General features: G+C 41.6%; 1 protein-coding gene across 2 annotated transcripts in view; it reads right to left on the bottom strand.

Annotated features, from left to right (window-relative positions):
- The window catches only part of ctnnd2a (catenin (cadherin-associated protein), delta 2a), a 243,303-nt gene that overhangs the window by 55,247 nt on the left and 172,901 nt on the right, over nucleotides 1-15,155 (bottom strand). For both annotated transcript variants that reach the window (XM_056433619.1, XM_056433618.1), the window contains exon 14: nucleotides 8,817-9,030. In XM_056433619.1, coding sequence (XP_056289594.1) covers nucleotides 8,817-9,030 — 214 coding nt within the window. The remainder of the gene's footprint in view (nucleotides 1-8,816; nucleotides 9,031-15,155) is intronic.

Below are 15,155 nucleotides of genomic sequence, written 5' to 3' on the forward strand. Positions count from 1 at the left end.
TTTTAGGTTGCCACTTGGTTAGGGAGTAGTGATGAAAACTAGCCTCCCAGCTAATGTGGCAATATTTACAATAACAATTAAATTGTTAATCCCAACTAAATGTAAACATATCTAAGAAATCTCCACTGCTGTAAAGCTCTTAAGTGGAAATTAAACGTGCGACAATCGTGAGAAAAACCGTTGAAGAGGAAGCCAGAGGGAAAGGAAAACATAAAGAGAAAAATACTCAAATGGAGGACAAGCGAGCATTAAACTGTGCAAGACAAAGAGTGTGTGGGATAAGTTGGAAAGAGAAAAAGAAGGCGTGAAATATGTGTATGTGTGTGTGTACGAGAGAGAGTGTGAGAGGACAAGAAGAGGAGGGTGATAATAAGGCGATGACCTTGCATGATGTTTGGCAGCGTTCAAGTGCTCACACTCAGGGTGTGCGTGTGTGAGTGTGTGTGTGTTTGTGGGAGTGTGGCAGCATTTGCCTTCACTTTCACTAATCGGCCTCTTGTTTCACTTCTTCAGCTTCTCTCTTTTTCCTCTAAATCTCTCCTCTCATAGTCTCCTTTCAAACCGAGGTAAAAGCTCAAACATGCACAAACACATATATACTCGGTGGCACAAGCGTTGTAAAAACACTTCCAAACATCTCTTTCTTCCTGCATCGGTCTATTTCTGAAGTGGCGAGTGTTTGTGTGTGATTGCAATCATGTTGAAACAGTGTTGTCTCTGATGACAAGGACCTGTGTGCAGGCTTGCAAAGAAACAGGCGCACAGCTGGCTTTGCTTTGTACATACAAGAATAAAAACACGTGCACACACAACACACACGATGGATGTGAGCGTGTGGGGTTGGGGTGTACATGTTTTGCAGATAGTTTTGAAGATAAAGATCGAGCAGGAGGTGGAAGCACAAAAGAATAGTGTCCTCAGATTTTTACAGGCCAAGGACACTGTCTGCCATTATCTAACATTCAAGGTTGACACACACACACACACACCTGGCCACACTCATACACCTGCCAGCTCTAGAAATATAGATCTGTAATGCTTCGCTAAACCCAGTGTCCTTATGAGTATAACATCAGGTGAGCAACAGACGATGATGTCATCCAGATGGAGTCTTTATGTATGTGTACATGTGTGTGTGTGTGTGCTTTCTTCCCCTCTCCCTGTCCGTCTCTCTTTCTCTCCCTCCTCTGACTAGTTCCCCTCAGATGCTTGACGGACAGTTTCCTAGGAGACGGGTGCTTTGGGGAAAACGAGGAGATGATTGCATGAATTCATGAATAAATGAGAGTGTGACTTGTGAGGGGGTGAGTGAGGCATGTTTGGCCTCAAGTGGCAATGTTTTATTAAACAGCCTTCATCTGATGCGACTCTATGGGAATTAGTTAGCCATGGGGTCAGAACCTGGTGATGAGTAAAGCCAGAGATGAAAAATTACATTGCTAATGGGTCTACAGAAATCTTTGATAGAAAAACAAAAAACTAAATATTGTTCTGGGATAATAGTTGGGGTGACAGCATGTTAACAATTGTTAACCTGACCCCAGGGCCAGACCATTTAACATTCCATAGTCGGTTTGTAAGCCCTAGGCCTGTAGTGGAGGTTCACTGACACTGCTTACACTGGAGCTTTCAATCTCACCAGGGCCTCCCGCAGTGAAAATACTGGGGAGACATTTCTGCAGGATATGAACAATATTATAGCATTAAAGCAGCACAAAAAAGTCCCCACAGGGAATACTGTAATGACTGTGATGGAGCCCTGTCCTCAAGCTTTTTTGAAAGAAGGTTATAAGCTTTGGCTTCAATTAAAATGACTTTGGCAAATACTATAACAGTAGTGGGAACATGGTGATTTGGACATATACAGACAAAGTAAATACTTTTCCGGTAAAGGATGACATTAGCAGTATTATTTCACTCTATTGTTTTTTTACTAAACCACTTTGTTGGTTTATTGCTAACATCAGCAGATTGCAAAAGGTGACTAGTGTCAGTCTTATTTTTCTTATTGATGCCTTTTAGACTCTCTCATCTCAGTCTTTACTTTCCTTTGTATATTGCTGTGCAATTCATATAATATCAATCAGCACATTCGTCAAAATGTATATTTATCTCCACTTTAAAAATAAGGAAAAAAGATACATCTCAAGAGGAATACATTGAAGAAGTTTGGATAAATGCCTGCATTTTGAACACATGACTTTCCTCAGCAGTTGCTTCTCAGCCCAGAGCAGACAGCAGCAGCTGCAGCAGCAGAGCTCTGCTATGGTCCACTGCTTCAAGGTGAGCCCACGAGTAAGGATAGCATCTCCTATTGACACCCAGAGCCTGTGCATCGACCAGACTTTGACTGACAGGCCCGGAAGCCTTGACTTCGTCCTATCTACCTCACGCTTAGACCCAGGAAGCCAATAAAGCGTGTCTATATTTAAACTTCAAAACCAACAGGGAGATAGGGTAAATTGTTGGGGGAAGGTTTTTTCCGGTCACCCGAAGAAAAAAGAAGTATGTCCTGTCCCATTTCCTCAGACCTAAACTTCTGTCATCGCAGAGAATAGGGAAGTGCTTTGACGAAGCTGACAACACAGAAGCAGTAATGAGGAAGCTGATTTGTTTTGACTCAAGTACAACCACTTTTTTTTTAGTCCAGCACTTGGATGTGTCCATTGATGTCATTTAAGTACGCACCACTGCCCCTGATGCACCTCACCAACTGCCATTTGCATACTTTCAAATCATTTAGCCACCAATTAGTAATGAAGGTCACGCGCCGAGAGGAAAGTAATTTGGCCATAGATCCAATGTCTCCTTGCTACGTATCGCTGCAGAGGAGCTAATAAGGTTTCTTTTATCTCTTTCTTTTTTAACATTGCCAGGATATTTTGCAGCAATGGCCTGAGAAAGAAGTTTCTACACATTCACAAAGACTCATCTGGTAGCTGCCCTTCCCAACGAAAGTCCAAAGCATTTACAGGTTCAGTCCAACATCACTTGGACTATAGATGTTAGAGGAGGGGAGACAGTTACTCCATAATATTCAACCAAGATTATTCTCTCCTACTTTTTTTTTTTGCAATCAAAATTGTGGCCAAACCCCCTCGTACCTCAGGCTGGTAACTGATTTACAAGAACAACAAACAACATCCATTAAAATCAGCCTGCAGGGGAGAAATGTTTGTAATTTGTCTTTTGTTTATCCTTTTGTATCACAGAGCTACCTCTAGTTTACACCTGTGCACATTATGTTTGACTTATTCAATGCGTGTCGTTACTGGTTATTATTTAAACACAATAGACAATAATCTGAACACAAGCATTGTATCACTGTGCACAAATTACTGGAAACATTTACACTTTTGTTGTTGTGGCCTTGGCTTTGCTCCTAGCATGTCCACCTTCTACCACATACTTGCTTCAGGATATGACTTATTTTCTATCAGTGGAAAAGGTGAAATATTTCCTAAGGGAGTACTGTATATTGCTAATTTCTATAAAAGATGGTAGCCTATTTTCTCGCATGTAAATATTCTTTCCTCTCTGAATCTAGACCGAATCTCAATGCCTCCGTTCTTTGGAGTAGGCAGCTCAAGCATCCTTCTTATTGTACTTCCCACACTATTTAATTAGGTTTTATTTATTTTATATGAATGCATTTAATTAAAATTGTTTTAATGGCCAATGCAACATAAACTAATAATTGTAACATTGTACTTATTGGCTCTTTTTGTCATAGAAAATATTCAAAACACACTCCCTATCCACAATTGAGTCCTTCTCAAAAATATCAGGTTACAAAATAAATTGGCAAAAGTCTGAATGCATGCCGATATCAAGAGGATGCATTCTATCAATGGTCGATTCATCCCAGTTTAAATGGATCCCAAGGGGACTAACATATTTGGGTATTAGGCTGTGCTCAGACATAGAAAATATAATCTCTCTTAATATGCTTCCTTTAATTAAAAAAATTAGGACTAACTTTGATAAATGGAAAGTGTTAAATCTTACCTTATGGGGAAAGATTAATATCATTAAGATGGTGGTCGCTCCACAATTTAATTACATCTCTATGATGATACCAGTAACCATCTCCGAGGAGATCTTTAAACAATATAACCAGCTTTGTAAAACATTTTTATGGAATAACAAAACGCCTAGAATTAGTATGAAAAAGCTCTGGGCCTCAAGAGATAATGGGGGATTGGCTCTTCCAAATATGGAATTATATAGCATAGCATTCGAAATACATAAAATTGCACGGCACTGGGCAAATTATGAATCTAATCCGGCATGGGTAAAGATGGAAGGGGAATTGGCCTTTCCACTCAAGGTTATGGACTTGCTATCTCAGAAACACACAACAGAAACCGACCAAAGAAATCAAGTAGTACAACACTCCAAGTGGGCATGGGCAAGGGCACATAAGATTCTGGGGATTTCTCAATATAAACAAAGCTATTCCTCCACTTGGAATAACCCTCACATCTGCTTCGGGAAAAAAGTATTTATATGGGATACATGGCTGGCAAAAGGAGTACTTGTCATCAAAGATCTCTACAGAGATGGCTCATTTAAATCATTTGAGGACCTTAAAGAAACGTTTAATTTAGATGAGAAGGGGGATTTCTGGAAGTATTTACAGTTGAGGAGTAGCATGGGGGCTGGGTTCGGACTGAAAATAGAAAAGAAAGAAGAGAATAAGATTCAGGAGTTCCTAAATGCTTCCCGTACCCAACAATCTGCCTCAATATTTTATCGAAAATTGTCGAATATTCAAGTTGGAATGTGTGATGGACTGAGACTAGTATGGCAAAAAGATCTTCGGACTGAGATAAGCGGAGATGTATGGCAAGAAATAATATCAAATGTAGGCTGGGCTACAAGGGATGCAAGAAGCAAGTTTACTCACTATAAAATTGTACACAGATATTATTTTACACCTCTGAAACTGTATAAAATGGGATTGAGGCAAGATCATAATTGTTGGAAATGTAATATAGAAACGGGCACTTTTCTACATGCTATGTGGGAGTGCTCCAATGTGTGGCCTTTATGGAAGGCAGTCCTAAAGACATTAGAAGGGTGGCTCAAGCGGCCTTTACCAGAATCCCCACAACTGTGTTTATTAGGGGACACGTCACTGGTGCCACCAGGCCTCACCAACGCAGAGATCAGACTGTCACTAACAGGCTTCATGGTGGCAGCAAGGCTTATCCTGAGAAACTGGAAGAGCCCACATACGGCCACGCTCACAGATTGGCTAAAACTCATGACGGAGATGGCTGCTTTTGAAAGTATGATTGCCAGGATGAAGAACAGTTCAAGCCAAACTGACCAAGCATGGAAAAGTCTGATGGCTTTCATTACAAATTAGAGGAGGGGTCAAATACTCAGGGGTAAGATTTGGATTTTGAGGGGATTGCAAATGCAGAGGCAGGGTAGTGTATACACACTTACAAGTAAAAGATAATTAAGGGGGTGCCGGGGTTGTTTTTTGTTGTTGTTGTTCTTTCTTTTTTGTGTTTTGGAGGAGGGGAGGGTATGTGTGTGTGTATATATGTGTGTATATGTATGTATGTCTGTGTGTGTGTGTATGGGTATGTATATGGGTGTATATATATGTTTATGTTTATGTCTGACATTTCTGTACTTGTTTTATGTTTATATCATTAAACAAATAAAAAATTTAAGTGACAAAAAAAAAACACTCCCTAATTGATTTAGTCATTACGCAACAGTGTTGAGTGGTGAATTAGAGCTCAGGCAGGTGTTCCATGAGGCAAATGAAGATAGACTTCAAAATGTAGCCGTACTGGCAGGAAAGCAATTGAAATGTGGAGTGCAATGTTAAGTACCAGAGGAAACAGACAACAGGGAAGAGTCATGCATGACACTGACTCACTCAGCCAGCAGCAGGCGAGAGAAAGACAGAAGGGCAAAGGAAGGAAGAGTCAAGAAAAGAGAGAGGGAAGAGTGTGTACGTTCAGAGTGTGTGTGTGTGTGTGTGCAGGAGGACTATTCATGTAACACCCTGTTCTGTTTCTCCTATGTCTCCTCTGTGTCTTCTCTGTCTTAATTGTTTAATTCCCTGCACCTGCCCTCAGCCACTCTTGTCTCGTTATTGCCTGATGTCGTACACCTGTTTCCCCCCCGATATATTCTGTCAGGTTCTTGTGACGGGGTGAGGCTCAGGCGCAGAGAGACAGGCTGGACGCAATATGAATAACAAAAAAAGCACTCTTTAATGAGGCAAAACAGTTGACAAAAATACAAGGTCCAAAAGGGGCGGGCAGAGAATCCAGGTTCAGGGCAGGCAGGGTCAACAGGCAGAACCAGGAACACGGACAGGACGACGGGAAAAGGACACGGAACTAGAGACGACAATCCGACAGGAGACAAAGGAAAGACTGACACAATATATAGGGGGGGAAACAGGTGTACGACATCAGACAGTAACGAGACAAGAGTGGCTGAGGGCAGGTGCAGGGAATTAAACAATTAAGACAGAGAAGACACAGAGGAGACATAGGAGACACGGAACAGGGTGTTACAATTCATGAAAGTCAGAGCTCAAAATATGATACAGTATAACTTGCGGTGCAATTTTATTCATTTGTTATTCTGCTTACAGACGACACACAAACACACTCTATCTCCCAGCTGTGTTTTTAATCTCTTAGTCTCTCCAGTGCTGTCATGATATTCTTCAAGGTGCCAGAGTGTCCCTGTGGATGAAGTCTGGTGACGACCAAAACTGACTTCTTTATCTGGAATGGAAACAAAATATCCTTATTGTTTTCCCTTTCTATATTCTTCTTTCCACCCTTTGTTTAGTCAGTCCTCCCTCACATGTTTTTCATCCTTCTTACTAATGATTATTTCCATCCTATTTTTTGCAAATTTTTCCATCTCTGCCTTCTCCCTTTCTTCCAATTGTATTTCAGCATCTAAAATATCATTAACTATTCTTCGGAAAAGAAGAACTTCCTTCCATCCTTCCTATTTCTTGCTTCTCCAGCCACCTGCATGACACTAATTGTCCTTCCATTTCCTGCCTCCGTCCACCCTGTTATAGCGGTGTCAATAACAATGAATAGTTTTAGAAATATGACCACCTCGATTCCGTTCTCTCTGACATTGCAATTTTTTTTGTCTCCGCAATTATTCAGTGGGCCGTTATCAATATTTGAGGGATCTGAAAAGAGAGGGACAGAACCCCTTGCTGGCTTGCGGACTCTAACCTTCTCCTCAAGAGAGCGAGAGACCCCCGAGGATGCCTCTAGGGATGGATGTTTGAGCATGCGTGTGTGTGTGCTTGAAGATGAGCTTTGTCCCGCTGAGATAAAATGGGATCAGAAGTCATATTGAACAAGGGGGAGGCACCACTGACTTCATCTCAGTATTCTTTGTGAGATTGTGTGTGTTCCTGTGTGTCGGTTTGTCTCTATGTCTGTGTGTGCCTCAGGGAATGAGCATGATTGTACTTTATCTTTGAGGATGTCCAATCCTCTTGCACAAGCTCTCTTATCTCTGGACTAACCTGGTGCAACAAAGTGGGCTTTTGTCTGAGCAAAGAGCGAGAAACAATGGTGCTACAAGTGCAGATACATACACCCCCAGCTGAAGGTGATGCACAACACTAAACCACACCGAAGGCCAGCATGCACATGGTAAAAGAGAGAAGAAGAAGGGTGTGAAGCGGTGAGGGACCGACACAAGGACATAGGTGGAGGACAAAAGGAAAGTAGGAAAAATTAGATGACAAAAGGAGAGAGAAAAGGATTGCTCGGTTCCGTCATGGGAGCGATATGTTCCTAAAGTACCAGGGAGAACTGCTCATTGGTGGAGCTGCTAGCACCCCCACCTTTTAGAGCTCACAGCTCCCCAACTTCATTTAAATCAAAGCAATCTCTTATTATAGCCTTTCTGAGACACTCATTAATACTTGATGAATTATAAACGTAACACAGGTTTAACCCTTGAATGAATCCCGTGACACATATGCCCAAACACAATTCACACACGCACACACAGACACACACACACACACACACACACACACACGTGCACACCACTACAGTTCATCATGATTACCTTTCCTGAGGCTGTAGAACCAATGTCATGCTGGGAAATAACTGTAGCTGCACATTTGGATTACACATATGCTTGAGGTGGTGTATGTGTGTGAGCATCTGTGAGTCCACGTTAGGCAGAGAGGGACGCAGAGCTTGTGTTTGCTGCAGCACTAAAGGGCCTCTAGTAGAATATTAAATTCTTAGTGGGAGGCTTATTGCAAAATGTGTGCAATGGCTACTTTGTTTCTGCGTACTGAATAGTAACATTTTGTGAAGAATATTCTCTCCCTGAATGTTGATTGCATACATTCTTCGGGAAGTGAAATCACTCGGCTAAACTGTTGGCTGTCAAGGCCAAATTACACGTCAATACAATGAAGCTGACGTGTAATTAAAAGTGTCTGTTTGTTGCCAGGAGTTAGTGCATGTTTGTTCAAATAAGAAATGTGCAATCAGTAATCTGCAGTAATGTTCTTGCAATGTACGTAGGTACCCAGGTACATACATCTACACCAATTTGTCGTAACTATGTGTACATATTACAGTTTTACTGATCCTCACATCTCCACATAGCAACTCCATCAACACATCCACACATCCATACACCATTATAACCTCTCCTCAGGCCAACGGAGCAGTCTTGCTGGAGTATAACTGCAGCTACAATGTGATATATATATATATATGTATATATATACGTGCAAGGGAGCTTAGGTGTAAGTTCAGCCACAGCTACAATACCTGTGACCAGCTCTCTGATCTCCACATCTCCAGTTTTCCTCAGCAGGCGGACCAAGGCTGGAATCCCGCCGCAGTTCTTCAGGGCCACTTTGTTCTCATCGTTGGCCTTGCCGTACACCAGGTTCCTCAAGGCTCCACAGGCGCTACGGTGAACCTCACTCATCCTGTGGTCCAGTAGGTCGACCAGCAGCTGGATCCCTCCCTGTCTGCGGATCTGAGGATCACAGAAACCGTATCATATCAGCACATGTGCTTTACTTAATTATCTAGGCAAGTAGCGTACTCATTTCTGTACAATGTGTGTGTGTGTGTGTGTGTGGGGCCTATAGTATCTGTCAGTTCTGCCAATAAGATTAACAACCCAGTGTGTACTAATTAAAGATACTAGGATGCAGCTAATGACTGTGCTTTCACAAAATGACACTTAATTACACTGGTGAACGAAGGACAATAGCTGTGACACCTGTTTTGCGTACAACCTAACACAGCATAGAACACTGTTTGTGTTTGCTTGTCTTCTGCGTGTGTGCTTGCTGTACTATCTGTCTCTCGTTCTGCTTCTTAACATGTCCAAGTCTGTTTCTTCCACGCATACGCATATACACATCACTACTGACACTTTCTGCTACTGCTAACTGAGACGGAAAATAGTTTGGAGGCAAATCTGCTTCTTAAAATATTAACTGAGGTTAAATGTATTGATTAAACAATGTTGTATTTTTTTTTTTCACGTGCACTATTCATGGTGCATGTGAAATATAATACATAACCGTGTGTCTGATTTATACAATATTTCTAAGTATAAAAGCTAAACTAGAAATGATGATAGAGTGTATTAGAAACCAAGAGTCTCTTTATAATACAAGTCAACAGACCTAGAGTATGTGGGAAACCTTTTATTATAAGAAAACTAAAAGGAAATAATGTATTGTGTAATGCAACACACTGATTCTGGATCTTTCAACTAAATGCCTCAGATCAAACTCAAAGATGCATAAATGGTGAATATATAATAATAATAATAATATATATTAATATATAATAATCCTAAACTTCAACACATGTTATCGCATATGTTATCCTCTACTCCAATAACAATACCGAAAACATTTTAAAGGTTCCCATTAGTAGAGGTAGTAAACTTCTAAAATAACTTTTAGACATCCAGAACTGTGTTTAATGGTTCAAAAATGAAGTGAAATTAAATGGCAATTCAGTTGGATTATCAGGCTATAAACTTAATGTTACAGGTGAAAACTAGACAAGACTAGTTACCACTTACATTTTGAAGTCATACCATAGCAGTCACACCAACCAACTGTTATCATATTGTTAACAAACGTCATCTTCACTCTCTTATATCACTCTTCTCGGCTGGCTTTAATGTCTACCACTAAGAAGCAGACACAGCATAGTCATACTGTATTTAAGGTATTTTAACAAATGGCCTCACCTTTCTGGTGATTTCAAACACTCCAAACTGCTCATGTAACCACCTCTTCTGCGTATTTATGAAGCAATTACACACACAGACGAAGAGCGAGAAACAAACAAGCCAATCAGTGCAGATTTATGATTATATCCTGATTTTGTGGACTGTCAGGGCCGTTAGCCCAGTGGGTATCACGTTGAGGGCACTCGGGTGTTACACATTATGCCTTCCCTCTATGGTGTTACCCATAATGCCTTCCCACCATGACAATATACGCATTGCCTTCTCCCTATGATGGTGCTTTTTAAACCCTCCCACATCACTCCTCCACTGCAGGGATCTTTGTCGGCCTTAGGGGGCCAAAGAGCTGAGAGCGAGCCGCGTTTAGTCCAATCGACAGGGGTGTAGTACTAATCACCAGAAACAGGTTGATGTGATTACCAGGAGACGAATACGAACATGGACAGATCAACTAGTGTGTGTGTGTGTGTGTGTTTGAGGGAGAGGGAGAAAGAAAACCTTTTTTTCATGCCGTTACTGTTATTGAATCTCTAGAGTACAGCAACAGTCAGAGTTACTCATCCCGATAACTGTGGAAAGTTTTTTTTACAGTTGACTGCAGGCCCGGGGTGGGTAATCGGGAGAATCGGGAGAGAGTTCCCGCACTTTCACTTCTGTCGGATTTTTTATTTTATTGTTGACATTTGTCACGTTAGTCCATCTTCTCTTAGTGTGCTACACATGTTCCGTTTTCTGACACCGCAGCCTCTGCATGGGTTACCGAAGAGAAGTTCCCCTCCCAAATATAATTGGTTTGGTTTCAGCCCTCTTTTTTTTTTAAAGTTAGTTATCTCTCAGCTAGGCTGGCCGCACCGCGCGCCTACGGAGCGCGAGGAGGAGGGAGGGAGGAGGGGGGGAAAAAGCCAAAAAAAAAAAAAAAGGCATTGGAGGAGGATGCTGCCAATGTGCCAAGCTTACAGATTTATTTTCAAGTGGACACAACAGCAACTAGAGAAAGAGAGAGACAAAGGTCTCTAATGCAATAACTTAACTATTACGCCTAACGTTGTTGATTAATATCATTGAAAATATTAAATTGAATTAAAATATTAGCCTTTTATATCACCCAAAATATGGCGATCCATAGACTTTGCAAATATTATGCAAATATTGATATATACTATTGATATTGAAGTATGCAGTAATATGACTTAATTTTTCTTGTAGCTTCGAGCAGAGATAAAGAGTCTCCTGAAAATGATGAGCCCGACATTTGCAATGAGGAGGCCATGACGACAGGGACAGGTAGAGAGGATTATGATTTAAAGTTATATATTCTAAGAAAGAGCAGTATATGACAGTACTTGGTGAACCAATATGCATTGTTTGCTCAGAAGTGGGTGTAGTAAAGGGTAAATCACCACTATATAATACTCATGCAGAAAAATGATGACCATGCAATGACGCCCCCCCATGAGGTCTCACTCCAACAAATCTGGCCTACTGCCTAATCTGAGTGACACCCCCCTGCGCCGCTTCTGCCTTTTTTTTTTTGTGCATATTCTTGTTAAACTTCTCATCTGAAGTAGATTATTGTTGTTGTATATAACCAAAGAACTACAGGATCGTAAGAGCTGAACTGTTGCTTCATTTATCAATTTCACACTACAAAAAAAAAAGGGGGTCTTGAGCTGAGCCTGAAATTCGAAAAAAAAAACCCCACCCGGCGGCCTGGTTGACTGCATAATCAGGCTTCTTGAAAACCTCTTTTATTTGTCTGCATGTTGTCCCCCAGACCTGTGACATCAAGCACATTTAGTAGAAAATGAATCTTAGTGTCTGTTTAATCGCGAAGCATCAGATTGGTAGAGTGGACCATGCAGACATGTTGAGAGAGACCATAAAGTGCAATAAATAGACTTTCCTGTGATTATCTCTGTCGCTCATTGTTTTGTTTCCTGTTTAAATCTCAGACATGTGGCATGAGTAGATTTCTGTGTTTACAAGTGCAATTTAACTGATGTATTCACAGTGGAAAAAAAATGATACATGTGGGCCAGGTGGGGAGAGAGAATGACTGTGAAAGTAGGGAAAGAAAGAATAAGAAAGTGATGGAGGGCAGGGAGGGGATGAAGGCGTTTGATGACACAGCAGGAGTTTATCGAGCAAAATTACTTTGCTTATCTATTCAATTAAAATGGATTAAGGGACGCAATGAATGGCAAACTAACCTTGCACCAATGGCCACACAATTTCCTCAACCTGATTTGTTGTCCCTCTTATGCCCTCCAGTCCTCACCTCTGCTCCTCTCCTCCTCCCTCTGCTCCCCTTCTCCCGGTACTGATCTCTGCACCTCTTCCCCTCTCCTCTTTATGCCTGTGTCACAGTTAATCTGTTATTCCATAAAAGCCATGGTGCTATTACTTTGTATTGCCTCTGAGCTCCCTACAAGGCTCGACAACACCTCCGCGCCCGTTCCTCTATTCCATGTAAAGAAGATTAGAAGCGCAGATTGATTTGTCTTTGTCTCCTGCTGTTCCAGGGCGGCCATGGCTTTTGGTAACCCATAGCGACAGCATTGCCGTGGTAACAGTTAGCAGTGATGACAGCTGGGATTGTGGGAATCGGAGGTGTTGGCTCCATAAAAGCTGGCAGCGGGACAAACGGGCAACACACACCTGGATTGGTGGCATAGGAAGCCTAAGAAGTGTGTTCCAGTCATCACATATGGAACGTCAACCATAATCAGCGGCACAGCCGAGATAGTTTATGCTTTCACGTTGTGTGCGAGGACACGGGGTGAAGACGTGTCACACCGTTCAACCTCATGCAGGCATACACACATGTGCACATTTGTTTTCTTACCTGACACTTTGCCTCAGGCTAAATGAATTTTAGACTCCTTCAACCTTCGGCTAATTAGGTTCCTGGCCCGAGGCGAACGTTTCCCTCTGGATCCATCTAAACTGGGCCAAACATGGCATTAACCTATTGCTACCTAATATTGTTCGAAGGCAGGGACACAGCTAATTTTGCAACAGTAAGATCAACTGTGAAGAGGTACCTTGACAAACACACTGGAGGCTCTACTCGGTTGTTTGAAGAGAATGGCAACAGAACACATAAGCTACTACACTTGGTAGCAGGGGAAAGGGGAAGTGTTTAATAATCCCAGTGTGTGAGGATGCATGCATGTGGGTGGTCCCCAGTATTTTCATATTAACATATGACCAATTATTCGGATGTAGACCCGTTTCAAAGGGTATTTTTTACACCAGATCATTGGCGGTAACAAGAAATGTTTTTGATGGATCAGTCATTTTACAAATCATCCAAAAGCTCTCCGCGTTCTAGATCACGGAACAGAGGAGAACAACCCAGGGCATTCTCTAAAGGATACCGACAGGGCAGGAACACCCAGACGGAGGGGAAGTGACAAGGAAACTACTTCATGGATGGAAAAGGCTTTTCTCCTTCTAAAATATGGCTTTTTATGTCAACAACTATTAAAAGGTATTTTTAATTAAAGTAGTAAGTGATGAACTACTCTGGATAGAGTTGCCAGTGGTGAAATTTGACAAATAAACCTTGCTTTTACACGCTCCCATTATTTTACACAGTAATCCGAGTGGAACATTGCATATACAGTACATCATGAAATGTGTTAAAAGGGACAGAAGCATTCACTATTATTACAGTATTTGCCATGGATCATTCATTGTCTTTAATCTTTTATGCTGATCTCTGTTGAACAGATATTCACAGTTTTCCGTTTGCATAGTTCACGGTCTAAAAATCTAAAATGTATTTCACCATATTGACTTCAACTCATCATTTGACTGGAACAACAAACTGTAAAACACTGTGAATAAACAGTGATTCTAACTGTGAAATTATTATCCAGTCTTCAATAACAACCATGTTTTGTATAATCATGCGGGTCTGCTGTAGAAAAAGAAAACATTTCATGTACAAAAATGGTGGGAGGAGAAAATAAGATAACTGAAAACAAAATCAAGTGCTAGAGGCAGAGAGTAATGTATGAGGTGTGAACTAAACAAAATGGATATGTGTAAGAGAGAGGGGAGTGGGGTTGGGGGTGTGACAGAGTCAGGGGGCACGTTCTGCTCCCCTCAACCGTTCTGTTGGATAAATGGATATCGACAAGGCTGCTACACAAAATGAATTACTGATGTGACTGAACTTTAGTCTGACACAGAGTGTGTGTGTGTGTGTGTATGTGTGTGCGTGCGTATGTGTGCTTATGTGAAGGTGTAGCTAAGTGGGATGCATGAGCTGTCCTGTCAATAAGATTGGGAGTACGTATGTACTGTGTGTGTTTGAAGAATAAGTGACAGTTTGCAACCGTGCCCCTTAGATGTTGTGTGTTTGTGTGCGTGTGTGTGTGTGTATCTGGAGTAGCTATAAAGGATGCTGCACATGAATATGCCCAACTGCCTCCGTGGTCAACTGTAATCTGAGCTGAGGTCAGACCTCCATCTGCACGGCCACGCTCAATCTTTCTCTCTATACATCTGATTGGCTACGGGCATATGTGTGAGGGCACTCAACATCAAAGTATGACCTTAAATGAACGAACATATGTTCACAAACAGACACACACATCAACTTGAAACTTCTAGAGACAGAAAACCGACGACATTCTTGTTCCCTGAAGTGATTCCAGAAAGCCATATTTTCTGGTTGTCTTCATGTTTTCCTACCACCTCTGTCTCTCCCCTCTCTTTGCTCCCACAGAGTATCTCTCTTGCGAAAAATAGCAGCCATGTTGTGGCTGTGTCGAGTTGCTCAGCGTGTGCCCTGCCATCTGTGTCTGTCTAATTGGAAATAGAAGAGAAGTTTTAACTTTACAGTGCTTATAACAGATAGCTCCCATCTAAATTCA

The sequence above is a fragment of the Pseudoliparis swirei genome, chromosome 16, assembly GCF_029220125.1.
Source record: "Pseudoliparis swirei isolate HS2019 ecotype Mariana Trench chromosome 16, NWPU_hadal_v1, whole genome shotgun sequence".
Taxonomy (NCBI): domain Eukaryota; kingdom Metazoa; phylum Chordata; class Actinopteri; order Perciformes; family Liparidae; genus Pseudoliparis; species Pseudoliparis swirei.